This window comes from Colletotrichum spaethianum (assembly GCF_022836535.1).
Source record: "Colletotrichum spaethianum MAFF 239500 DNA, contig26, whole genome shotgun sequence".
Taxonomy (NCBI): domain Eukaryota; kingdom Fungi; phylum Ascomycota; class Sordariomycetes; order Glomerellales; family Glomerellaceae; genus Colletotrichum; species Colletotrichum spaethianum.
In genome coordinates, this window is record NW_026054796.1 from 334,713 (window position 1) to 360,136 (window position 25,424).

Genomic DNA, 25,424 nt, shown 5'->3' on the forward strand with positions numbered 1-25,424 from the left:
CCTCACGTCATGAACCGCACAAAAATCGAAGACCATCCGTTAGACAAGAAGGGTTCGTTTATGCGGCAGTGATGGCCTGGCGGACGCGGGCACCACGCTGGCGGGAGTTCAGGCGGACCTCCTCACGGCCGGCAACGGCGTCGGACTTCTGAACGACCTCCTCGCCCTCGGTGAGGATGAGCTCGATGTGGCAGGGGTTGGACATGTAAGGGTTGATCTGCAACTATTAGTAACGCTCTAAAGTGATTTTTTTCTTCCATGGGGACCTTGGACGTACACGACCGTGAGCACGGTATGTGCGTCTCCGTTGCTTGGGAGCCTGGTTGACTTGGATGTGCTTGACAACCAGGTTGCCGGTGTCGAGACCCTTGGCGTCGGCGTTGGACTCGGCGTTCTTGAGGAGGCCGAGGAGGAACTCGGCGGACTTGACGGGCCAGCGGGCCTTGGAGACGCCAAAGGCCTTGCCCTGAGCGGTGCGGCCGATGGAGCCGGCGTAGCGGCGGAAGGGGACGGCCTCCTTCTTCTCGGTGACGTTCTCGAGGAAGGTGACGGCGCGCTGGAGCTTCCAGCCGTTGATGGCCTGGGCGGTCTCGCGGGTGTTCTTGAAGGACACACGGAGGTAGGCGCCGCGGGCGCGGGCCGACTTCGCGGGGGCGATCTCGTGAGCAGCGTAACGAACCTGAAGACAGATGTGTCAGTCTCGAAGTCTCAAATCCATATTTCCCTCAAGGCCCCAGTAGCATCGTATTGTGACCGCTCTTCCACATGGCGAAATTTCGTCGGTTTGCTCCCATTGACGAGGGGCTGTGCCTTCGGCGGCAACATGTGCGTGCGTATCTCTCGTCGGTTCACAGATTCCTCCTCGCGTCGGACAATACAGATGGGGAGCAGCGTGCAACTTACCATCTTGATCGTTGGGTGTGGTGATGGTTTCGGGGCGTCGGTGGTCGTCGTGGACTGGGCTGGCTGTCAGAGTGAGGTTAGAAGAAATTCACAACTTTGAGTGACCCTAGCCCTCCTGCGCGCGGGTTGGCTCTCGCTTGCGGATCCGGCAACGGCAGGGGGGTCGGCTTTAGGGCTGCGGAGCCCTACGGGGTAGGAAAGCAGCGGTTCTTGAGCCAAACAGACGGGGAGAAAAAACGGCAAGGGGGAAGTTTTGGATGCACTCACTATTGGGGTGGTGAAGTAAGCTGTTGTGGTTTTTTTTCCAAGTTAGTATCGCACCCGAGTTTGCTGGTTGTTGGGGGAAGTGAAAAGTGAAATTTCGACACTCGACTTGTTCAAAATCGTCAGTTGCGCGCGCCGCCTGTTCCCGCCCGACATACTGACACCGAACACACACCCACACACAGGCGGGCCCCAGTTTTCGGGCAGGCGCGTTATCTAATCGCTGAAAAAAATTCCTGCCGGAAGGCGGCACTTCTATCGTTCCGTCTCATCCAATCACGGCCAACAACCCCACAATCTGTCTGCATGTCCCCTGGCCCGTGCGTCCTCTTGAAGCTCTCAGAAAAAAAAGTCCGACGAAAAATTTCAATCACCCAGCAAAAGTGTATATCCAGTGTTCAACCCGCCACCAAGAGGATTAGCACCTGCGCCTCTGACACCCCCCAATTCGACTTTTCACTACGCGGGAACTGCCTGTCTTGATCCAATTCATCGTCCCTACTCACAACAACCCTCAACAACACCTTCCCCGAATAAATAATAAGACATGGCTCCCTTCGTGCCTCGTGGCGGTGGTCGCGGCGCCCCTCGCGGAGGTGGTGGTTTCGGTGGACGCGGTGGTGGCCGTGGTGGCTTCGGCGGTGGTGACCGTGGTGGCCGTGGTGGCTTTGGCGGTGACCGTGGTCGCGGTGGCTTCGGCGGCCGTGGTGGTGCTCGTGGTGAGCTTTGAGAACCTGACGTTGACAATGCGCGAGCTTGTGTACTGATGAACCTTAGGTGGTCGCGGCGGTCCTGGCGGTGCTCGTGGCCGTGGAGGCATTGACAAGCGCGGCGGCAGAGGCGGTGGCCGTGGAGGCGGCAAGCCTGGTCAGAAGGGCGGCCAGAAGGTCATTGTGGTATGTTGACCCCAGTACCCGTCGTGCCTTGGATGAAGACATGAACTGACAGCCGCAGGAACCCCACCGTCACGAGGGTATCTTCGTCGTCCGCGGCAAGGAGGACGCCATCGCAACCCGCAACATCGTCCCCGGCGAGTCCGTCTACGGCGAGAAGCGCGTCTCGGTCGACGACAGCGTCCAGAACGAGGACGGCACCACCACAACCACCAAGGTCGAGTACCGCGTATGGAACCCCTTCCGCAGTAAGCTGGCCGCCGCCGTCATCGGTGGTCTGGAGAAGCTTTACTTCGGACCCGGCTCCAAGGTCCTCTACCTCGGTGGTGCCTCCGGTACCTCCGTCTCCCACGTTGCCGACATTGTCGGTCCCACCGGCTTCGTCTACGCCGTCGAATTCTCCCCTCGCTCCGGCCGTGACCTGATTGGCATGGCCGCCAAGCGCACCAACGTCGTCCCCATCGTCGAGGACGCCCGCCAGCCCCTCAAGTACCGCATGCTCATGCCGATGGTCGATGCCATCTTCGCCGACGTTGCCCAGCCCGACCAGGCCCGTATCGTTGCCATGAACGCCCACCAGTTCCTCAAGGTCGGTGGTGGTATCCTCATCTCCATCAAGGCCAACTGTATCGACAGTACCGCCCCCGCTCACAAGGTCTTCGCCATGGAGGTCGAGAAGCTGAGAGCGGAGCGCATCACGCCCAAGGAGCAGCTTACGCTAGGTTGGTGCCCCCCCTTTACATTATCCCTGCTACTTGAACACAGTCAGACTAACACACCGCAGAACCCTTCGAGCGTGACCACTGCCTCGTCGCTGCCGAGTACTCGCGCTACTCGAAATAAGCCGTGAGGACTGAAGAGACGAAAGAAAGACAAAAAAAGTGTATGCGTTGCGCGTGATAGAGGAGGGGTGGGTGAGCGGTTGAATCTGTACATTTGCGAGATTCCCACGAGATTTGACTTTTGCTTCAATGGGTACGGTCGGTCGGACTTCATCTGGACAGGCGTTAGGAATTTAGGACTGGTCTAGTTCAGAACTTGCATGTTAACCCATATAGGTATCAAAAAGTCCTTTGCGGTGAAAATGACATGTTTAATGGGCTTATAGACTTGAATAGGAGTAGTTGTTCGTGTAATGGCCTGCGGTTGGGTGTGTTGATTGTTGGGCCTTTCCCGTCGATGTTGTGGCCTCGTCGGACATGTATGGATTGTCCATCCTTCCAACCCATATCTTGACATCGTCAGACCCTTATGCACAACCTCCAACGCCTTCATTCAATCTCGCCGAGAAACCCCAACCCGATTGCCGACGTCCCCCACATTCTCGACCCATCTAGTGGCGTCTCACCGGCCCGTGACCCCAGCTCAGGCTGTACCACGAATGGCGTCGATGTCGTTGCCATCGCCAACACACCCTGCTGGTACTGCTGTCCCTCCTCCTGCAGCCCGCGATCCACTCTCCACCGGTCCTCATAACACCCATACTCCACGGGGTCCCGCGCGATATAGACGACCCGCTCCTGCTCTGGCTGCCAGTCCATTGGCTCCGCGGGCCCGCCAGCACCGACGCTGTCGGCCCACGACTCGACGGCGGCGCGCTGCTGGTCGAGAAGAGAGAGTATGTGATGTCGAAAACGGAAGCTCTTCCAAGTTACTTCGCCGGGAACCTGCTGGGCAGATGTGATGGGGCCTCTTGTGAAGACCTTTGGGGACCGTGGAGACGGGTAACGCTCCGGGCTGTATCGTCTGCTGCGACCCTCGACAATGCCCATTTTGTTATGGCCATCTTTTCTGGACGTCGCGTGCTTGAGCAGTGGGGTCTCTGGTGAGGTTGGAGGGGTGGGCAGCATGGCGAAGTCGCCGTCCGTGTCTGTCTCGATGGCGATGCGGCGAGTATGCCTGTCATGGCGGTGTTTTTTCGAGGGTCCGGACGGGATCGACGAGCCCCGGCATCTCCTGGGTGAATTTCCGTCTTTTCGTGGCCGGTAGTGGTGGTTCTTTTCGTTGACGACGTGGCCCTTGGCTAGGACGAAGTCCGGCTCGAGATTTGCTTGTCGATGCTTGCAGGATCGCTTGCTTGATCTGTGTCTCCGCGGCATCGTGGCGTATTTCGAGATGAAGCTTGCGGGGAGCGAATGCATGGGATTAGTCCTTTGGATTCTCAAGTGTCGTGGCTTCGACGGTTATCTGGGTTCGGCTCACTAGTTGGAAGGTGCTTGTAAAGACCCTATGGTGCTGATGGAACGGGGTCTATTGCATTTTGGGTTGAATGATTGAATGGTCGTGGAAAACTGCTCTTGGCTTCATCTCGTAGAGGGCGTTGACAGAGTCGGTCGGGAGTGTTCTGGCTGTGGACGGCTTTCGCGCCCTCAACAAAGATGGAAGAGCCCAGTGCTTATGTTTTCGTGGGCCTATTGACGCTCGAGGGGTAGAAAAGGCTGCTCTGTCGACGAGGATCTACGCGTCGCTGTGTATTGAGGTTTGCCTGCTTCAACTCGGAAACCCTCTGCTGAAGGTTTATAGCAGCGCGAGACAACGGACCAGCTTCGGACATCACAAAGACCCTCCGCCTTCATTTCCGCAACGTGGACAGGTACGCCCAAACACGTCGTTTCTACTTACTTCCAGCCCGTATCTCAAAGAAGTCGTGAAGTTCCTCCGTCTCGAACCTCCGAATGGCCACCAAGGGCAGGTTTGTAACAAGCAGAACAAAGACCTGCAAGCACCTGGAATCAGCCAGATGAACATGGATTACCGGCGTGACTTTGGAACTTCGTGTTATAGCCGCATCGCAGACAGTCAGATGTAAGGTGACGGAGTCTGAGAGTGTAAGAGCATGAGAAGAAGAGGAGCATCCCTGGTCGAGTGCCCCTCGGTCCCGCCCATCAGAACACCTGTGGAGGACAACTTTTGGATGTCGGGCTTGGAAACTGTTCAAATGCTAAGACTCGATGTGTTATATCAGATGGCCTTTGCGAAAACGACCACTCTCGAAAATCAAGACATGTCGTTTCTTGCCAAGACCCATATCGAGCGTCAGTGCCTTGACAAGGTAACTGGGTCATCAAGAAACTATCGTCAGATGTAAATGCTTCATTGTCGGCGAGACAGTCTGATTTGTCGCTGCTTGCTCACGGAGAGTATGAGACTTGCAAAATGCCAACCTTCATACTTGTCCCTGATATTTTCGCCGCCACTCTACTCGAGTACGTAGACTCAATAATTCTCTTTTTTCAAATTCTTCTCACCATTCGTCCGTGCCATTCGGACTTTGACAATGAGATCTGGATGGCCCTAACAGACACAACCCTGCTAAGCAACTGTTCATCACACAGTTGACCAGCTTTGCTATATCTCTGAGTGCTTCATTGGTGCTTTAAACGCTCTTGGGGCGGGCAGTCCTGGGCTCGAACCAATTAGTTTCAACCTGTACATCCCTCTTTGCCACGGGCACGACAGGCAGATCGGTGAAGGGGCAGCATTTCCCATCCCAGACTGCTCCGACACTTCAAGCCGTACCCCAATATAACCCACGTCGAACTCTTCTAGCATTTCCGTCCGAGCGCAAAGTTGCATGACTTTGACAGCGGATGACGTTGCGGAGGGGTGCAGGCCAGTCGACCAATTGGAAAGCAAATCCTTTGGAGGTGTGTCACTCCTTGTAGTGGGAGTCTTTCTTCCATGAAATCCCATGTGTGTAATCCTCCACACTTGAGGATTGCACCCATGTTATTCGCGACTCTAACAGACCCTTGATGAAGGGCTTCATGGTTCTAAATCATCAAGTCTAGTGCGAGAAAACGTGTCTGTGTCGCGTGGCTGGATTACACGGAAAGATCCTCTGATCTGGTACGAGCGCCGGTTAAAGTCCTGGACTAGCCAAAGGATTTGGAGTCGTCGTGTTCGTAGTGTTGCCATGGTGGCGCTCACCCTTGTCGACGGCTGAACCTCTCTCCTTCTCGAAAGGGCCCTTTCGAGATAATTATCCCAGACACTAGTTCTGCCATACCAAGGGGCATCTGCTGTCTAGGCTTGATGAGGAAGTCAGGCGTATTGTCCCAAAATCCGAGAATAGTCATACTTTAGGGCCTAGACGGGTGATATAACCTCACTAAGAGACCAAGCGAGAGTTTGGAAAACATCGGACACTGGTAGCCTTGGAGAACTGGACTGCCTTCCGAAACCTGTTAACTGCCTCCTCCTTCATCTTGGCTGACATGGGCTCCAGTTCTGAGAACAGCAGGTAAGGAGGCCGTACCAGCGAGCGGTCTAGAACATGCACGGGAAGGCTACAGATACCTGTTGGTTGACAACATCTTTACAGCGCAAAGCCCCATTGGTCCATTAGCGACAATCCCTTAGCTTCTTCGATCGAGGGGCATTTATGTCGTCCCTTTCACCGGGTCGACAAGGAGAGCGTCCCAACCAGCGTTGCAACGGCTAATATCAATCCTGACCGAAACGTAGAGTCAGTACCTCCATGGATGGCCAGGCTCAGCTCCTACTAAACAGGCAGGTTGCCCATCAGAGGCGGAGGCGGCCCCTGTGACAAAAGGGTTGAGAGCGGGCAGCGACAAGGGATACCATGTTCCTCGATTGCTCTAGACTCGAGGCAACTCAAGATGGATGTCGGTCCGGGATGAACGAGATCGCTACCAGGTCGTGAAGATGTTGGAGTTGGACTGAGCCAAGCCACCGGGCCCTCATGCGGTTCTCCGCAATCTAGCCTGCTTTTCTTTCCTCTCAGGTTGGTTATCTTAGTGGCGACATGGGGTGGAGTATCGTGGCTTATTGTCCCATCTGTTTAAAATTGATTGACTGGCACCATACGAAGCCAGGACGGCACCCCGTCGAGTTCATAATCCATGACGAAGACACCTGCGTCCAAGGCAGCGTGGTAATGTGCGTATGCTATCGGTCGACGAAGTAGGCGTGGTTCCTGGCACAGACAGTAAGGTGGCCCGAAGGAACCAAGAGGGCGGGTTTGGGTGGATCGAGGCTAGTCGATTTGTGTCTGACGCGGGTGCCGTCAATAGCAGAATGCCAGAAACGGCATCTCGTTGATCCCACACTCGCCACTTTGAAGCCTTTAGCGCCTTGGGCCATTGGTAACGTATTTATCTGCAACGGCTAGTCAAAGGACCGAAAGTAAACATCGCGCTAATGACAAGCTGGTGTAGAGATCGAGGAGACACAGCGCGCGGGTGTCCGTAGGAGACGGACAAGCAAGGGCAGATTGGCAAATACAGCTACGGCAGATGACCAGCTTGCGTCTAGGCCTTACAGACGGGCCCCGTAGGTTGGCTCTAGGATGGTTGAAGAGACCGGTGTGTTTTGGCATGGGAAGCTTGTGGTTCCCGTTTCCCAGAAAGGATACCCACCATCCGGGAAACGGCCCCATTATACCCGCCTCATAAGGTAAGCATGGGGAATGGGTGGTTCTGAGTTGGGGTACGTACGTGGAAGTGCGGATACCTCCACACTCCTGGAATACTACCCCGGTCGTGAACCAATGCCAACGCAGCTGCTTTCTCTGGCTGCTTCGCTCCGGCCATTCATCTCTGGGTCTGCGCTAGGAAAATTGGCACACTGCATCATGTGTATACCCCAGACTTTGCCCCCTTCATGCCTTTCAAACCCCGCCAACCGTCTACGGACAAGGCTTACAGCTAATCAGAGCCCATCCAGGACCACCAAAAAGCACTTCGCTACGGCTTGCCATCCCCTACGGGTTTACAACAAGCGGCACAGCTGACGTCCAATATCGCTGGTGGCTGTATGAACCTTTACTTGATCCGAATCCAAGCTTCGACCCCGAAACTCGCAGGGCAAATCCCATAACACCGAGGCCTCGCCAAGTCGAGAAACCGGCCTACCTAGGTCTATCATCCAATCCCTGGCTTTTGGCTTGGCACCAACCAACCGACCGGTGCCCAAATTGCAGAGACAACGCGTTGCGGAAACGCCTGGCTCCGTTCCATTTCAAACGAAAGGCAGTGCCGGTCCAGAAGGCATAGAGTCAACAACTGCTTCCCAGTTTTGACAGCGTTCGCAATCATCCCCCGCCCGCCAAATCTTGGAAGCATCACCCGATGGTGGCGCTCTCCACGTGGCTGACAATGGCATCGCGCCTCCGGTTAGGTCGAAATACACTGAATGATGACTATAATCTCCTCGCCGATTAGCCGAGAAGTTGTGGCTGGCCGTCAGTGCTATTTCCATCCCAGAAATGAGGTTATCGCTAGCCCTGCGTACCAAATTCCGCACTCTAGTTGTTCAGCCCTCAAAGCGGATTTGGTCTGCCAGTTCGAGGTCAGGGAGCATGAATGTTGACTGCTTAGACTCCCGCTGTGGTACCAGTGTATCAGATGAGATGGTGGAAAGCAACGGCTGTCTTAACTAGCTGCCGCCCTCCTCATACTGCTTTCCATGTGCTTCAGATGGCTCTGTGCGACGTACTTTAGCAAGGCTCGTTTCGGGCAGCGCCGTCGGAGGGTTACAGATGAAGATGCGACCATACTGCGGCTCAAAAACATTTTCGCAATCAATCAACGCCCAGCTTTCTCGAATCGCGAGGCCCGTATTGTTCTCCCGGTCGACCCTGCGGCGTCGATAGAGCCAGCGAGTATGAGTTCTTCGTTATCGACAAGACGAAGTATGCGATTTGCAGCACTCGACCTCCGCTCTGCGGTGGCTTGATAAGGGGTTTCACCAAGTGGAGTGAAGTCAACGGTTCTCTGAGGGTCATCGGCGGCGGCTAGCTGAGGAACGCTTGCATGCAAGACAGTTTGATCTGTTTCCGCCGACCATCCCGTCTCTGCCGCCTTGACCATGCCCTGGGCGTCCAAGCTCATCGAGCAGAGACGACGGCAAGCCAGTGACTGGTTAGCTGATCACAACCTGACCTGCATTGATTGACAGAACAAAAGCAATAACTTGCAATCTTAAACAATCGCCTCAGGGGTAAACAGCCGGCCATGAGGAGGCCATGCGGTCATGGAGAATGGTGAGCAGCGTGCTTCGGGGACTTCAGAGACTGATCGCAATTTGTTCTGCCACATACGGTACTGCTTGGAATGCAGTCAGCGCTGCCAAATGACCAACGAGGAGCATTTATCCCAGAAAGCCCCTGCAACGGCGCACGCCAGCGAGCATGGGGCAACCCCTGGCGTCCCCAGGTTCGTCCGACCCCGCGCCAAGCTGGTTGTATGGACTAGCGAGCTGTGAGCTAAGTCCTTCACTTAGCCTGTTCCAGCTACGACGACCGTCGTTCCTCTGCCCCCCCCTTTGGGCGGACATGGCGGCCACGACCAATCTCCAGCATCTGCAAGGTATCCCGACGGCTTCTCTCCCGCTCTTGACTCACATTGGTACTTGCGAAGCCCTTCCTACTCCGAAACAGAATATGCTTTCGACGGCATCCTGGCAATCCTTCCCTGCACCACCCTTGCTGCAGGCCATGCGACAGTCAAGGGCGTCCGGCGCCCGGGCAAGTTAATGACTGGTCCCATTTCTCATTTTGTTTTTCCTTACATTTTGTCGTTGTTGCCATCACTTCTTGGTCCTGCATCCCACGCCTCTTCTGGGCCATGTCGGTTCTTGTCTCTCGACAATACGGTTCCTGGGTTCCGGTTCAGCACTTCTGCCTGTGCCTTCTTGCAGAGCAGCCCGGACAGCAGTCTGCATAGAACTTTCACGGGGAGTCGACACATTACGCAGCCCCTGCCTTTGCTGGCATCGCCTCTGCGGCCCGTTGATAGTCAAACTCTCTGTCACTTTTGTTGACTGAGCAGTTTTCGCCGAGGGACTACTGCGTACTTGAACAATTGGCCACCCACCGCCATCGGAAACAGAAGCGCAACTATTGGAGCAAAACCCTCGACGAGCGCTGCTATCGACCTTCACTTCCTCCCATTCGACTCATCGCTGGCGGACTGTGACATAGACGCCAGTCATTCCATTGTCTCGGATCTTATAAGACGCCCAGCTACACAACGTACCCCACCTATACTGGACGATATACTATCGTACGCCCGCTCACGATGGAGACCCCCAAAGAGAAGACCAACCTGGACAAGGGGGACCTCGACTTGCTCAGCATCATCGAACGGACGTGTTCGGTGTTTTCTCTCCTAGGATGCGTCTTCATCATCGTCACGTTTTGCTCATCGAGAGCGTTTCACAAACCCATCAACCGACTAGTGTTCTTTGCGTCCTTTGGCAATATGATGACAAACGTCGGTACCCTCATGGCGAGGTCATATATCGGCTCTCCTGATTCTCCGGGCTGCCAACTTCAGGGTTTCCTCGTGCAAATGTAAGCATCCTTTGCCGTACGCTCGAGTCGTAGCTAACACACCCCAGGTTCATGCCTGCCGATGCGTTCTGGACGCTTACCATGGCCATCAATGTGTACCTGACCTTTTACTACAAGTTTGATGCCCAAAGACTACGGAGGATGGAGATACCCTACCTCATCTTCTGTTACGGCATCCCATTCATCCCCGCATTGGTATACATATTTGTCAAAAACAAAGACGGGCAGAGAGTCTATGGTAATGCGACCTTGTGGTGCTGGGTCGCGCCCGAGTGGGAGATTTGGCGCATTATTACGTTCTACGGACCCGTCTGGTATGTCTTTCTTCAATACGAGGAGACCATCACTGACTTGCTCAGGATTGCAATCTTGATCACCTTCTTCATCTACATCCGCGCCGGTGGAGAGATCTACCAGAAACGCAAGCAGCTTCGCAACTTTAGCTCCTCCGACCCCGATCAAGTGAATTCGTTCCACGATGTCCTCACCTCCATGAAGACAACAGAGGTTTACATCACCTCGGAGGTGGTTGTTGACCAACCTTCGGGCTCTATCGGCTTGGGGCCGGTGGGGAGACTTGGGTCAGAAGCCGGACAGGCCTCACGGATGCGCAACGCCGCCTACTCTGTCAGTATTTCTGCCAACCATAACCGCAACGAACCGCAGGCCGACGCAGTCCTACCTGTCGAAGGTACGGCTCCCGAGGCCGCCGCACAGCGTCCTATGAACTCGGCTCGCCGGCGTAATTACGAGCTAAACAATGCTGCGTGGTCGTACACCAAGTGTTCCATCCTCTTTTTCACCGTCATCCTCATCACTTGGGTCCCGTCGAGCGCCAACCGCGTTTACTCAGTCATCCACACCAGGCAGTCTTCGACACCGCTTGAATTCATGAGCGCCTTTGTTCTCCCGCTGCAAGGATTCTGGAACGCCCTCATCTACGTTGTGACTTCTTGGAAGGCCTGCCAGACTCTGTGGACCGACATCAAGTACGCGTCTCGGCGGCCAGACGTCACGGAGATTGTGGGCAGTTTCCGCCACAGCGATTCATTCAAGCTACCGAGTCAAAACCGAAAACCGAAAAACTACGAGAGTGAAAGCATAGCGGAGCTCACGAATAGCCGGCCAACCTCCAACGAGCAGGCGTCGCGGGCATAGATGCGGTGCGCGCGTGTCACGATAGCGAAGCGTTTTCATGTGGATGATACCCGGTGTCATGCAAGCGTGTTCAGGAGGCCATGTCGCGTTGGCAGATTCATGTCCAACATTGCTTTTAAGGGAGCATCTGCTGTATATACCCTCTGGTTCTGCGAAATAGTTCCTTTGTTATGTCGGATGGCTTGACCATCTACAACATGAAACATTACCTACCATTCACCGCCTGCTCTTCGTGCTTGTACATGAGAACTAGAATACCCTAGAGGCTATTCCGATAAAATAGCATTCGCTTCGTTCGGTACTTCACACACCAGTACGAAGCACGCACCACCATGTGATGACGCCAGTGGCGGTGAGACGGACCAACTCGGGAACAAGAAACCTGCATCAGCTCGCACGTGTTGTCTCGAGACGAGGCCGTGTTCCTGCTTGGTCCTAACGGTCCGTTACCTTGGGAATTCCAACTTTGCCCGTTTTCGTCTCTTCTCAACCGTCGGCGCGCATTGGTTGTCAGTTGACGACAGCGGTAGCGCGGCGACCGCGCCATGATCGACGATTGATAGTCTGTGGGCAAGGTGTGCCTGGGCCTTGATGGACGCACCAAAAGAGAGACGGGTGGCCATATAGGTAAATAATTCTCATCTGCCAGTAAGCGATGGCTGTAAGGGCAGGCCTGTCCTGCCGCTTTCCCGTGCCGATTGCATGTGCGACAGCGGTCCGAGAATGCCGACCGCGTTGCTCTCATCAGGGGCAAACGATCACGGCCGACGGGCGGGCCTGGGTAGGCCTGCTCGAGAATCGAGCCCGACCAGCCCTGGCAGGATTCATCCAGCTGGTCTTTAAGTTCAATGTTGCTGATCTCTAGTAGGGTGCAAGATTGGAGACTTCGGTGATTGCATTAACCACCCAGTCGTGCCAGGCAACAATGCAGGTGCACTTGGCAGGGTTCCAAGGCCCCTTGGTTTCCCCGGACAGGGGAACGCAGGTTACGGGCACAGGAAGCATCCAGTGTCCACTCCAACCCTAGGTACCCTCGATTACCGGCCTAGCCAGCGGGGTTCCTGGAGAAAAAGACTAAGGTAGTCCAACGGAACCAAGTCGGGTGGACCAACCCGATACGAAAGTGAACTACAGGAGTCTCGCCACTGGCTAACCCTCACGATGGCTGCTGGAAGGAAACAGGAAGCCCGGGGCGACGGTACTAGTAGAGGCGAGCTTAGCTTGCCTCCCCGCATCTTGGCTTTTATGCAGGACCTTCAAGCTTTTCCCATGCTGCATGCTCACTTCAGCTGCTTGTTTGCGGTGCTGGGCCGCGAGCGGGGAGAGGTGTTCTTCCTGGAAGTCGACTGTGGTGGCTTCTCCTGGTCGCTATTCTTCTGTTGGGAACTCTACGAGAGTGAAGCCCTTCATCCGGTAGCACCCTTGGCCGTTCAGCTCCTCGAGGTCGATCGAACCGTTCTCGACGACCACCACGACAACCGTCTAGCGAACAATATACCGAGATTCCTGCTCTCTGCTGTCCGCGTGGCAATGGCTGCGCCAGACCAGCCCGATAGTGGCCTGATCAATTACGGAATCAGCTAGGAATGCTAGTCTGACAATCAGATCCTCCATCGAGAGCGATGTTGACCCGTCGGGACCGCAAGTAGTCGACAGTACCGTGGAACTGTTTCTTCGACCTCCTGGCGGACCTGGTTCACGCACAACGTCTTTTTTTTTTTTTTTTTTTTTTTTTGCGGCCCAAGATGCCATTTTTGGGCCAACTTGCTGAGCGAGTCCGGGGGAAAGTATGTGACTACGGCCGTAACGGCAGGAGTACAATCCAGACGCAGCCATTGGCTCAGCCAGCATCCGGGCTGGCTCTTCTCGGATTGAGTCCTCGACCAAGCCCCTGTGCTCTGGTCCTTTACACGGCACGCATTGTGCCTTTCAGGGCCAGGCATGAAGTTGCCGCTTCGACAGAGCCATGACAGACGAAGGAAAAGACCGCCAGAAGCTGGCCAATGTGTCCTGATTGCTCCTCCCCGGGTGCCTGGACCCAAGGACGTTCTCCGTCACTATCCTCATGGCATCTGCTTTCTGACTCGCGCTTCAGGAGCCAGCCGGGTCTGGGCCCAAGACTATGGACTCCCAATCCCTGCTTTTTTATTTTAGGGTTTCTAATTTTCCTCGCTGAATAGCATCTCGACAAATAAAGCGGGGAACCGCCATTAATTCCGCAAGGCGAAGACGGAACCTCCTTGTTCAAGCTGGGGTAGGTAGCACGACAAGTGTGCCCGCCCACAGCCCGCGGGACAATGCAGTCTTCCGGGTGGCCAGGTCGCATCCAATGCAACCGAAGGACCAGCCTCCTCCCGAGCCACGGTTCCGCGCACCACCACCATGCGAGGCCGAGGGGATGCTCCGGACTTCTGAGACGCCTTCCAGTCTGCGAAAAGGTTGTCCCCCTGCGGCGCAAAGCACGGACAGCGGTGGCAGATGTCACTGTGGCATCGGCATTGATTACCGCCTCTCGACTGGGACGGGCGCCCGAACCGGAGTCGGACGATGGTGTTTGGGGACGTCTGTCTAAAGGTCAGGCCGAGACCGTGACAGGATCGACCCGCCGTGTATCCGGCTTGCCTTCGTCACACCCGCGGGTGCCAGCTAACCTGTAAGAAGCTACGTCCTGCAGCAGAAACGGCTGAGATCCTTCTCTTACGATTCCAACGGACTAGAGGCCGGGTGTCACCATTCTCCTCCATATCTTTATCAGCACACATGCATCAGGGCGCTGGAGGATCATCGTACTCCTCGCCAACCGTACGATGAATAGTTTTCCTCAGCGACAGGTGTGCTTTGGCGTGAAGCATTGGCAGGTGAACGGCAACCCTGACCGCAGCGCTCACCCATGAACTTGTGTCAGGTAATCCTCGATCTCAGCTGGGAACAGGCTCCTCCCAACCGACCAGATCCGATGGGGGCATCGCTCATTGCCGACGGTCCCCGCCCTGTCGGCCCCTTGTTCAAAGGAGCGCGCAAGAGGAAGTATATCGGACTCGTCCTGGACATGGGCACTCGAAATCCGAGCTTGGTAATCAATACGTTTTCGACCAATGTACAATATCTCGATCGCCCCTCCATGATACAGTTGAGGCATTTTGCCAAGTCGAGGGAATTAGCGCCCCCCGTCCTGCGAGACGAGGTCACCGTCACGCATGCCTACCTTTCTTGCCTTCTTGGCCCTGCCCGCAACAGGATGCACATATGGCACCTGCCACCGCCAGATGCCTTCAGCTCCCACTTTGCGAAACCCTCTCCCCGTTAGGCGTAGGGCACAGAGAGGACAGGTCCCGACGGCGCCGGTTGGATTCAAGCGAAAGGGATGCAACTGAGGGAGGGCCTTGAGCAACATCAGGCCGTGGGGAAAAGCACCCACCACCAGCCAGTCCGCCCGGTCCACTCCCCACGATTTCGGAAACAAAAGACGAAAAGGAGCAAAAAAAAAAAAAAGTGGGGATGCTGCGGGGAAGAACAGGGATCTATCGTGGTTCGTCGGAAACCACGAAAGGTTCCATTGTCGTGGAGCTGTCAAGACGAGAATCCCCCGATGGTCGTCATCAAAGGCTGGGATGCCTTATACTGCAAATGAAAAACAAAACAAAAAAGTGAATTTTTTTTTACTAAAAACAAGCGACGGCCGAGACGGCACTCGGTTTGCGAAAATTCCGCCTCATCGATTTCATTGAAATGCGAGGACGGTTTGTAGCGCAGTCGAAACTCTAATTGACTAGGTAGACTTTCCCATCGGGGTGTGGTATGGGAATGCCATCCGGGCATCCGGTTCGGATCGGGGGCTCTGTTTGGCGACCTCGATTTGTTCCAACCCTCCAAGTCTTTCGGGCTATGGGTTGATGTCCTTCGTGGCCAAACGACAATTCATAGGAAACATGTCACGGTGAACTAGACGCCAGCGTGGAATAGATATTGCATTTGCCATTATGGTACGTGGTGCCAGTCTGTGTGAACCTGCCGCCAACACCGGTACTCTTACATAGACACAGTTAGTTCGACAAGCTCATCCAGACTAATACATGCGGAGCGGCCCTTCGCAAAACCTGCAGGGCCATCTGCCCTCTCTCAAAGGTTCCAAGAAGCTCAATAAATGGGAGCATTGTGATATACATCAAAAGCCACACCATGTCCTGTCGGACCCGCCAAACTGCCTCCCAAGCAGGTGAAGCAAACGGCTCCGTCCGCCATTCAGGTGGGTATTGTGAAAGAAACCTGGCCTCCAACGCCATGTCATGGGAAACATCTCTGCCCCTCTGGAGTGACACATAATACTACCCTATACTTCTCGCGAGAGAAAATTCCAGTACCACAACCACCTCACAAAGTCTTGACTGCCTCAATAATGCTATACTCCCACGCTGTCTGGAGCTGTTCGCACTCCGCAACAATTTCGGGCTGCTCCCACCACCACTGGTCGGCGGTGACGAACTGCCCCCAGACTTCCCTCCAGAGCATTCGGCCAACCATGCTGCGCAGCTCCTGTTTGACGGCTCTGTCTGCAAGCGATTCGGTGTCTGTCGTGGCTGTGTCCGGCCTATCGATGGGCGGCATGGCACAGAACTTGACCGTGGTAATGGTACTGCCCTCACCACGAAGAGAAGCATCTGCGAGCCAAAGGGGGAACAGCTTGCTCGGGTTCATGCAGCGGAAGTTCTTTTCTAGGTTGAAAATGAGATTTTCCTCAATCCATGAGCGCATAAGAGGACCGAGAGTGCTTTTGATCGGGAGGGGATCGATCAGTGTCAGATGAAGGGCTCCACCAACGGCGAGACACCGGTGGACATTTCTGAGAAGGCCGGGGACTTCAGGCGATGGCAACAGTGCCGGAAGTGCCAGGGAGTAGGCTACGCCAAACAGAGAGGGTGCCACTGGAAAGGCCGATGGCGAGATTGCCGGCACAAGAACCGGGTGTATGTTGGGGAAGAGGGTATGAGACAGAGGAGCGGATGACAGGTGGTAGACTTGCTTGTTAAAGTGGAGGGCAGCCAAGTATGAGGTAGTTGCTGAATAGTCAGCCAAATCACATGAAGGTAAAGTCATTTTTCGCTCACCTTGAGTCTCGTAGAGTGCCAGAACCTTCTTCGCTTTGGCCGGAGTAATCTTATCAGGGTGGACCGCCTGATTCTGATCCGCCTGCTTGTCCATATTGTGCAACGTCGAGAGCATCCACCTCTTTTTCTCCATTTCCAGTTCCTTGTAGAGGTTGGCGTCGGTTGTGTCGCCCCAGACCTCTTTCAGGCGCAAAAGGCGGATACTGTGGCTTGCGGCGGCCATGCGTCTGATCTCACGCTGCATGCTGCCAAGGTCCATGGACATGGCGAGTCCATCATCTACCTCCAAGGTCTCGCCGATGACGTCCTCCACCATCGGGGTTCGCACTTCTGGTGAAGGACCGCAGTCCCACGCATCTGGGGGCTTCCAGGCGTCTGGGTTGTTAGGCTTGAACGCAGTCATCCATGAAGACACGTGCCGTAGTGATTGTTTCTGGTTGAAATGGGTTGGGAACAGGTTTACAGGCGTGTCAAGCATGACCGGGCTGGCCATGGCTGGAACCGCAGGTCTGTAATGTTGTTAATGGTGTCGTTGGAACTTGTAGCGACTGCACTTACTGTCTTGCTGGCGAGCGGGGAGGCGTCGGCGGCTCTTCCTTGACCGGTTCCGCCGTAATAGTAATATGCGAGACCATTTCTGCGATGTCGTTTTCTATCGTCCGGGGTAAGATGGTGACCTCGGTGCTCTTTGTAATGAAGGACGTCGGACCAAGAGTCTGGACATAGTGCTCCCGCTTGCCTGCTGTCGACTCGGCTACCGACGTGTTGCACGGAGACGTCGGTCCAGCTAGTGAACTGTCTGTCCATTTGGAGAATACTGAGTCTATGAAACCTGGACATCAGTGAGCTGCGGCAAGGCTGGAGAGCTGGGGTTTAGTACCTCTGTTGGACGATATCGGCGAGCTCTGCAATGATTCGGCAAACTGTTCCGGCAGGTAAGTGCGATCCGCGACCGTGACCAGACTACAGGGGGGCTCCGTAGACAGCAGCGGTGGCTCCGAGATAGCTGACAAGAGCGAGCCTCTGAAGGTACTGTCAATGCTCGGGTTTTTCAGAGCGGGTGTCATGGGTACTTTGACGCTTGACGGTGTAAGTGTCCTCTTGAGACCCTTGGACCCGAAGAAGCTGAATGGCTTGTTGTCAGACGAAGAAGAGCTCCTAGTGGACATTGAGCTTCTAGTTGTGCGGGACTTTTCCTTGTGTTCTCGCTCAATTGCCTTGCGCTCGCGATGTTCTTTCCTGGACTCCCTGTCGGGATCCGTCCACACAACTTCCCACATGGCGGGCTGTTTTTCGTCGGTGACGAGACGATAGATGTTGTGGTAAGTGATGGTTGGTGTTAAGAAGAGGTGGCGTGTTAGAGATGCTGTATATATGCGAGCAATTGCCTTTACAACAGGTCGAGATGCGAGACTACAAGGTCGTCCTGGCCGAACAGTTGCATGCCCGAGAATCGGCAAACGATTGTGTTGGTGAATGTTCAGGCCTCGTAGAGGACCGGGATCGTAAACCGTCCGATGTTTGGCGTCGTCGAGGTTGATGTCAATGAAGTTAAGATACAGTTGTCGCCGGAGATAGGTAGTCGCAGACGTCTAGGTAAACCAGCCGTGATGAGCGGGAGCCTGAGACCATCAATGATGAATTCTAGACGACGAACAGAGCGATGCAAAAAAGCGAAACTGTGACGGCGTCGTCGAGAGACAGAAAGAGAGAGAAAGCGATTGACAAAATCGGAGGGAATCTGTCGTTGGCGGGCGGTGTGGGAAGTGTTGATTGATGAAAAAGGGTTGGGAGGAAAAGGCAGGCACGATGATCTGGGAGGAAGGAGCTGTGCTGTGTGAGAAACACCGCTAGTGTATCAGGAGAAAGACTCCAAACCCGCGCCAATTGAGACGGATGCCTTATTGTAGGGCGAAGAGAGACCGACGGAAGGAAAAGGCCGGCATATGAGGGCGTGGGACGCAGATGGCAGTTGACAGTTGACGTGTGTGCCGGTGCCAGTTCCTCTTGCCGTTGTGGTTGTGCGGCAGCTGCAGTCGATTCGATACGCGTCGCAGGCGCATATGCAGATGCAACGTGATGGATGGGAAAACCAGGTTGAGATTTGGCGCGGCCCACAGGAACAGAGCAACAGCAACTCACTCTCCCATCCGTCGGGCCAGCCTTTGATAAAGGCCAGGTCACTCAAGGAAGAGTAAAAGCCGGGAGAAAAGGGTAGGGGTTGGAATGGTTGCGTCAGAGGAGCTGCCAGTCCCACGAAGGTGCCTTGTTACGAATAATCACCCTCTCCCCAGTAGGAACCACATTCGACAGTGTGTGATCGTGCGCGTCCGTCCGGTTATGTACCGTGACGTTGAAAGATGAACAAGAATCAAGACGTCCGCATGAAAAGGAGTTGGACGCACGTTACCAAGCCGACCGACCTGGTGTAAGTCCAGCTCCATCATCAGTTTGTGCTCCCCGGCACGCCCATATATCGAACTGGGCTAACACAGCCGGGATTTGAGCCCCCCATTGCCCGCCTCCCTCCCTCTCTCACCTTACGCCGCCGATAACCCATGCACACTGCAGTCATCTGAGATTTGTGGCGCCCTGCCGGTCACGTCCCGGTCGCCCATCCATCTGGTATAGATTCATTGGACACTGATCGGCCACTGTTTTCCACTGTCTCAATCCGTCTTCTTCGCATTGCTTATTCCTCAAGCACTAGACCAGGGCTGGCTGGGCGGCCGTGGTCGACTTGCCCATCGCCCACACAGAATGAGATCAATGAAAGTGTACGCCCGGACGTCCAGTTGCACCGAGCACAACAGCAGCGGACGTGTGGAAGCCGGCATCAACGGTACGCAACGCCGTGCCACATTCGCAGAGAAGTGAGAGGGCTACTTCTTCATCGACTGCTCGAAATCGTCAACGGGATTGCGTTCCTGACTGTCAAACAACAGAATTCCATTATTGCGTCTCCCTCGACACCAGGGACGCCGGGATCTTACCTTTGGCCGGCTGGCTGACATGTGGAACGTAGACTGTGCTGGGCGAGTCGGACGTGTGCTTCCCTGCTATAGGCTCTCGACGACGGCGCGGGTCGAAGCTTTCAGCAAAAGAGCCGGCCTGGGGGCGTACGCTTCTGGCCACATGGCAGAGCGAGCGCATATCATACATACTGTTGGACTGCGGACTATCGACAGGTTCGCGTCGAGCTGTGCCTGGCTGAGTGCTAGCCGTGTCTTTGGAATCCTATTCGGCTGTTGCATGCCCTTCATGCCGTAAGGAGCTGAGCTAGCCATACGATCGAGCATCGCCGGCATGTTTGTCGCGTCTTTCTCGCGCAAAGAGCCCTCGCACCGCGACAGACCCTGCAAGATGCCTTCTCATTCCCAAGGGATCAACCTATCGATTCAAAGCATCGCGGTAAGACTGGCGGGGAGGCCGTCGTACCGAATCTCCCTATGACAGACGCCGTGTCGTGTCTTTAGCTGTCAAGTCTGCAGTCTGGCCTTCCTGTAGGTCCCAGCGGACCGTTTCGCGGGAGGGAGCCGTCGGTTGCGCCCGGGGACACCCATGAGGCCGGCAGGCGAGGTGAGAGGGCAAACCGGGCGACGTGAGCCCACACAGTACCCGTTTGATAGTGGACTACGCAGACTCTGGCCAGCAGACCGCTTGTTAGACGGCAATTTGAGGGAGCCGTAACAGCGTTGGTTTCGACAATGTAGATGGCAGGGGGCGCCGACGGGGCTAGCTGGAAAGGTGAGATGGTGGCATCGCGGCCCAATGTGAGCTGTTGGTGGTGGAAGAGTGAGATGGAGTGCAAAGGCAGGGTAGGAAGGGTGCCGGGATGCGGTCAGCGCGGTGGGCAACCTCGGATTGGATTCAGGGTGGGTGGATCTGCAGGGAGACGGCAATCCGGGGCAGGGACACCCTTGGGATGCAGGGGGAGCTTGTTCCGCTTCGAGGACTTCGGTCACTGTGAGTGGTCAGGTTTCAGTATCCCGCAGGACCGGCACCGCTAATGGACCCGTGTCAGGGGGACGCGGGGGCACGTTCTAGTAGCGGCCGTAAATGTTGCTGTGTGCCAAGGGGCCAGTCACAACTCAGCGATGCACCGTTCGGCCAAGCCCAGATACGCCGCTGAGTGATCAATGCCAACCTCCACCAGCGCCTTCTTCCCCTAGCAGGGCACTTGTTTTGCGGCTGACCTAACCTGTTTAAGCGAGTTTGCTCAACGACAATAGAAAGCAAGCATGCTGCCCGTTTCTTTTTCCAACAAAGTCCAATCCGTCAAGGTCTACAAAGGCCCCACCTCAATTCCAGCCAGAACGCCATTGTAGCCGTAATTCATACCTATAGAGCGACAGTGCCTTGTCCGCTAAGAGGACCCCCGCCGGCGACTTGCTCACTTCTGCTACCAAGTTCGAGATTGCCAGCAGGCTTGGCCACAAACATGCTCAAACGTCAACCAACTCTGATTCTCCGGTGGAGGGAGAAATTAGATCATAAATAGCTTCATTCTTGCAGAGCACGGAGCCACTGGCGCCCATAAGTAAACCACGTGGTTTGATTGGGACGGACTGCGAGTGGTCCATAAGACGATGTTAAAGTCTCCGTAGCTCTGGAGTGACAAGGAAGCGAGCGAGGAAAATAGCGGCGTTTTGCAGCAATGCAGGATGCGCAAGCAAGGTACGACGTGCGTAAGTCTTGAGTCTTTGGAGAGCCAACCAGTCAAGAGACCCCTAAGTCATACTGATGACGGCTGTAGGACAGGTAAGGTCAGCCGTAAATGGCATACATCCAGACAATGGCCAGGAGGGGCTGACGCGAGGGCAGGACATTGTCACAAGCTCAATCTCTGTAGACGACGAATATCCCGCATATAATGCAAAGTACCGTTGGCCGACCTTGGCGATCCTATTAAGGAGCTTCGAGACATGTCTCGCTTGCCAAGTACAACGCTAGAGCGGCAACCTGCAGGCTTGAAATTGGCCTGTGGCCGCGTTCCTGTTGCATTCATGGCTTCTCAATAGGACTGACGGCAAACGCGAGCTGCCAACCACGGAAGGGATGATGGACGAGGACATTGGTTTTGGCCAGAGCGCGCTGGGAGCGTCGCAGAGTAAGTAGACAGGAATGGCATGGCTGTCGAGGCCGGAGGTTCTCGTCGAGACCGACGTAACCTTTACGATGGTGAAGCTATCGAGATGACGTCCGACATGGAAGATAAGCCAGGTGGGAAGATGATGACGGGAAGAAGGTGGGGTCGTCGGCAGTCCGAGCGGCCCATCGCCAGGACTACCTTAATCAAGGTGCGTCTAACCTGGCAGTTGGGCTGAGGGTTCATGAGGCGTTGCGCACAGATGGAGTTCGTCCCTAAAGGAACATGATCTTACAAACCAGATGGTATCGTCTAGTCTGTCAACTCGTATGAGAGCGGTCGTTTGGCGGCTGATTGGAAAGTTTGACTGATAGCCAGAACGAGGTCATTGATGGAATAGGATTCGGATCAAAGCCCGCTGCCCATGCCTTTCCGACTGAACGGATGTGGCTTCCATCTTCGGAAAGCCTCCTCATCTACTTGGGGGCAAAATGCAAGGTTTTTGTCTTATATTTTGGAGCGGCATGGCTTTGAGAAGCGCAGCCCATTCTGGCCCCTCTCTCACAACCTCCTCTTGAGATGACCAACTGCGCCTGTCCAGTCGGCTTTGGTCAACCTTTATCAGACTCGGGTAAACCAGCAACTAGCATAAAGATGCAGAGGCAACAGTTTGACCATCCGTCTCAAGGTGGTGTCGGGACTCGGCCTGGGCCTTGTTTCCCGTCCAGGCCCGCGATGTGGACTTCCCGCCACGTCCCCACCTCCACGCGGCGTCGGTGCTGCATGGGAAAAGAAAGAATGGCGCACCCTCTGTCACTGGCGTCCCTCAGGTAGTAGCAGAGCTAAGGCAGGGTGTGCTCGGTGTGGTAAAGTATGGAAAGCAAGGTACTGTACCTTGCTTCAAGTGAAAGACCAATGTCGTCCAGGAGATGCAAGTGATGTAAAAACGCGTTGTGGATTGTGCGTAGGTAGGCAACAGGCGGGGCAGGAGAGAGCAAGGATATAATTGTTTCCTGCCACTGTCACCCCTTCCAATACCTACCAGGCTCCTCCCTTCCCCAGGCATTCCATCAACGCTCCTTCACTTCCTTTTGCAACGGTCTTGCTGCCTTCGCTTTCTTCTCTTTCCCAAGACATCTCTTTCATCGGCCATTCCTAAACAACTTGCTTGGTCCTGCCGGGTACCTTGCCTTCTCCTTTCTTCTATTGATGCCCATCTCCCGGTTTCCCTGGTGCCGTCTCCTTTCCTTTTCCCTCTCCTAACCCTCGCCGATTGCGCCAACCACCTCTCGCCGCAACTCGCACAAGAGTCTGAGACATCTGAACCTTCTTCTTTTGTACTGAGCCTTGTGTCACCAACTCCTCACCCACTACCTCTCCGAGTCGCCTGGACGGTGGTCCACCGACTCTCCTTCCTCCATCGCCCACCATGAGCAACATGTCGACTCACTCCAACATGTCGCGCCTGGAACCCGTCGAGTCGCCCGTCCAGAGATCGGCCGTCGGTCGCAAAGTCCACAGCATGTGGAAGGCTGTCGATCGCTTCGATAAGACAGTCTCCTCGTCCACTTTCGGCCGCATCTTCAGACTCGAGGGAAGCGGTCATGTAAGTTCTCTCCCGATTTTGAATGTTGGCTGGGCTGACCATATCCAGCCTAAAGAGATCCCCGATACGACCTTCTTGAGAGAGATCCGAGCAGGCGTTACGACCTTTGCTACCATGGCCTACATTATCGCCGTGAATGTGAGTAAGCGTCGTCGACCACAGAGGCCACACACTAATCGGCACAGGCAATCATTCTCTCGCAGACGGGCGGCACTTGTGAATGCGACTTGGAGAACCGAAGCGATTGCGACAATATTCTCAGCTACAAGGAGTGTAAAGAGGGTGAGTTGACTGACTCCTCACTGCGAGCAGGGTTGACTTTGCAGGTGTCCGACTTGATTTGATTACCGCGACCGCGGCCCTTGCTGGACTTTCCAGCTTCATATTCGGCTTCTTCACCAACCTGCCAGTGGCGCTCGCGTAAGTTCTCTGTTTCGCAGAACCTGGCCAATTCAGGCGCTGACAACAATGCAGTCCCGGCATGGGCCTCAACGCCTACTTTGCCTTCCAGGTGGTCGGTCCCAACGGCTCGGGGGCCATTCCGTACCGGGTGGCTCTCACGGCAGTCTTCGTCGAGGGCCTCATCTTCATCTTTCTCGCTCTTACCGGAATGCGTCAGTGGCTGGTCAAACTTATCCCCGCTACCATCAAGACGGCAACAGGAGTCGGCATTGGCTTCTTCCTGACGGAAATTGGCCTTTCGTACTCCGCGGGCATCGGTGCCATCACCGGAGGTTGGAAGTCTAGCCCGCTGGCCATCGCCGGCTGCCCTGTCGAGATGATTGACCCCCAGACCCAGATGTGCGCTGGTGGCATCATGTCGAGCCCAAAGATGTGGACTGCCATCTTCGCCGGCGGTGTTGTCACGGCCTACTTGATGTCGTTCCGAGTCAAGTATGCACTCATCATGGGTATTGCTCTGGTGTCGATCTTGTCATGGCCGTAAGTTCGTCGACCCTCTCCGTCCGATCCCGCTAACCCCTTTCAGACGAAACACGTCCATCACCTACTTCCCCTACAACGAGGAGGGCGAGAACCGTTTCAACTTTTTCAAGAACGTTGTCACGTTCCACCCAATCGAGCACACCCTCAACGTCCTTGACTGGGACGTGACCAAGAACGGATCGCAGTTCGCCCTCGCCCTCTTCACATTCCTCTATGTCGACATTATTGATGCCACGGCCACCATGTACTCGATGGTCCGCTTCTGTGGTGTTGTTGACCCCAAAGACGGCGATTTCCCTCGCTCCACCATTGCCTACTGCTGCGACGCGGCATGCATCTCCATCGGCTCACTGTTCGGTTGTTCTCCTGTTACAGCGTTCATTGAGAGTGGCGCGGGCATCGCTGAGGGCGGTCGCACCGGATTGACGTCCATGACCACCGGTCTTTGCTTCCTCATTTCCATCTTCTTTGCTCCCATATTTGCGTCCATCCCGCCGTGGGCAACGGGCTGCACGCTCGTTCTGGTGAGGCTCCAAGGCTGTGCTTATAGATCCTTTCTAACTCCTACAGGTCGGCTGCATGATGATCCGTCAGATCACCCAGATTAACTGGCGGTATATTGGTGACGTCCTTCCTTCATTCGTTGTTATGACGTTCATCCCGTTCTCCTATAGTGTCGCCTATGGCCTGATTGCGTGAGTTTCTTCCATTGTGCCATTCGAGCTGCAGCTAACGAATACAGGGGCGTCTTTGTGTACACTGTTCTAAACGGCCTCATTGGCCTGACTGTGTGGCTCTCTGGAGGTAGGCTCGAGCCCCGTGAGTACGACGCCAAGGAGTACTGGTCCTGGAGGAGTTCCGGCAAGAAGCCTTGGTTCTATCGTGCCGTTCGCACCAGCTGCTTCAGCAATGGTGACATGGACAGCAAGCGGCAATTCAACATACAGGATGACCATGACAGCACCTATGCTGCGGGCTCGCGTGCGGGCTCGCGCGTGGGTTCATCGCATCAAAAGGATGACGGTGTTCACATGGTGACGATCCCACAGCGTGCGGTCACGCCGGGATCTGTGCACTGAATGTACTTGACCGGGGGTTAGATTCTTCATTTGTATTACCGGAAGAAAATGATATTGTTGCGAGG

General features: G+C 55.1%; 8 protein-coding genes across 8 annotated transcripts; 4 read left to right on the plus strand and 4 right to left on the minus strand.

Moving 5' to 3' along the window:
- Nucleotides 1–58: 58 nt before the first annotated feature.
- ColSpa_09055 (60S ribosomal protein L17) lies at nucleotides 59–1,323 on the minus strand (the record flags this gene model as incomplete). The annotated part of the gene is made up of 5 exons (XM_049275267.1): nucleotides 59–217; nucleotides 278–679; nucleotides 904–966; nucleotides 996–1,088; nucleotides 1,225–1,323. The coding sequence occupies 5 exons, from the start codon at nucleotides 1,321–1,323 to the stop codon at nucleotides 59–61; spliced, it is 816 nt and encodes a 271-aa protein (XP_049131224.1).
- A 391-nt stretch (nucleotides 1,324–1,714) lies between these two features.
- On the plus strand, nucleotides 1,715–2,903 carry ColSpa_09056 (rRNA biogenesis protein RRP36; the record flags this gene model as incomplete). The annotated part of the gene is made up of 4 exons (XM_049275268.1): nucleotides 1,715–1,886; nucleotides 1,945–2,063; nucleotides 2,122–2,782; nucleotides 2,845–2,903. 4 exons carry the CDS (start codon nucleotides 1,715–1,717, stop codon nucleotides 2,901–2,903), a joined length of 1,011 nt encoding a protein of 336 aa, XP_049131225.1.
- Nucleotides 2,904–3,331: 428 nt separating this feature from the next.
- Nucleotides 3,332–4,159, minus strand: ColSpa_09057 (uncharacterized protein; the record flags this gene model as incomplete). Its single annotated transcript, XM_049275269.1, has 1 exon — nucleotides 3,332–4,159. The coding sequence occupies one exon, from the start codon at nucleotides 4,157–4,159 to the stop codon at nucleotides 3,332–3,334; it is 828 nt and encodes a 275-aa protein (XP_049131226.1).
- Nucleotides 4,160–10,102: 5,943 nt separating this feature from the next.
- ColSpa_09058 (G-protein coupled receptor 1) lies at nucleotides 10,103–11,535 on the plus strand (the record flags this gene model as incomplete). The annotated part of the gene is made up of 2 exons (XM_049275270.1): nucleotides 10,103–10,377; nucleotides 10,425–11,535. The coding sequence occupies 2 exons, from the start codon at nucleotides 10,103–10,105 to the stop codon at nucleotides 11,533–11,535; spliced, it is 1,386 nt and encodes a 461-aa protein (XP_049131227.1).
- Nucleotides 11,536–12,696: 1,161 nt separating this feature from the next.
- On the plus strand, nucleotides 12,697–13,119 carry ColSpa_09059 (uncharacterized protein; the record flags this gene model as incomplete). The annotated part of the gene is made up of 1 exon (XM_049275271.1): nucleotides 12,697–13,119. The coding sequence occupies one exon, from the start codon at nucleotides 12,697–12,699 to the stop codon at nucleotides 13,117–13,119; it is 423 nt and encodes a 140-aa protein (XP_049131228.1).
- Nucleotides 13,120–15,906: 2,787 nt separating this feature from the next.
- ColSpa_09060 (uncharacterized protein) lies at nucleotides 15,907–17,920 on the minus strand (the record flags this gene model as incomplete). Its single annotated transcript, XM_049275272.1, has 4 exons — nucleotides 15,907–16,592; nucleotides 16,641–17,149; nucleotides 17,199–17,427; nucleotides 17,521–17,920. The coding sequence occupies 4 exons, from the start codon at nucleotides 17,918–17,920 to the stop codon at nucleotides 15,907–15,909; spliced, it is 1,824 nt and encodes a 607-aa protein (XP_049131229.1).
- A 1,672-nt stretch (nucleotides 17,921–19,592) lies between these two features.
- Nucleotides 19,593–19,948, minus strand: ColSpa_09061 (uncharacterized protein; the record flags this gene model as incomplete). The annotated part of the gene is made up of 2 exons (XM_049275273.1): nucleotides 19,593–19,751; nucleotides 19,805–19,948. 2 exons carry the CDS (start codon nucleotides 19,946–19,948, stop codon nucleotides 19,593–19,595), a joined length of 303 nt encoding a protein of 100 aa, XP_049131230.1.
- Nucleotides 19,949–23,158: 3,210 nt separating this feature from the next.
- Nucleotides 23,159–25,359, plus strand: ColSpa_09062 (putative xanthine/uracil permease; the record flags this gene model as incomplete). The annotated part of the gene is made up of 8 exons (XM_049275274.1): nucleotides 23,159–23,335; nucleotides 23,384–23,473; nucleotides 23,521–23,617; nucleotides 23,662–23,755; nucleotides 23,810–24,277; nucleotides 24,324–24,804; nucleotides 24,851–24,975; nucleotides 25,023–25,359. 8 exons carry the CDS (start codon nucleotides 23,159–23,161, stop codon nucleotides 25,357–25,359), a joined length of 1,869 nt encoding a protein of 622 aa, XP_049131231.1.
- Between the last annotated feature and the right edge of the window lie 65 nt (nucleotides 25,360–25,424).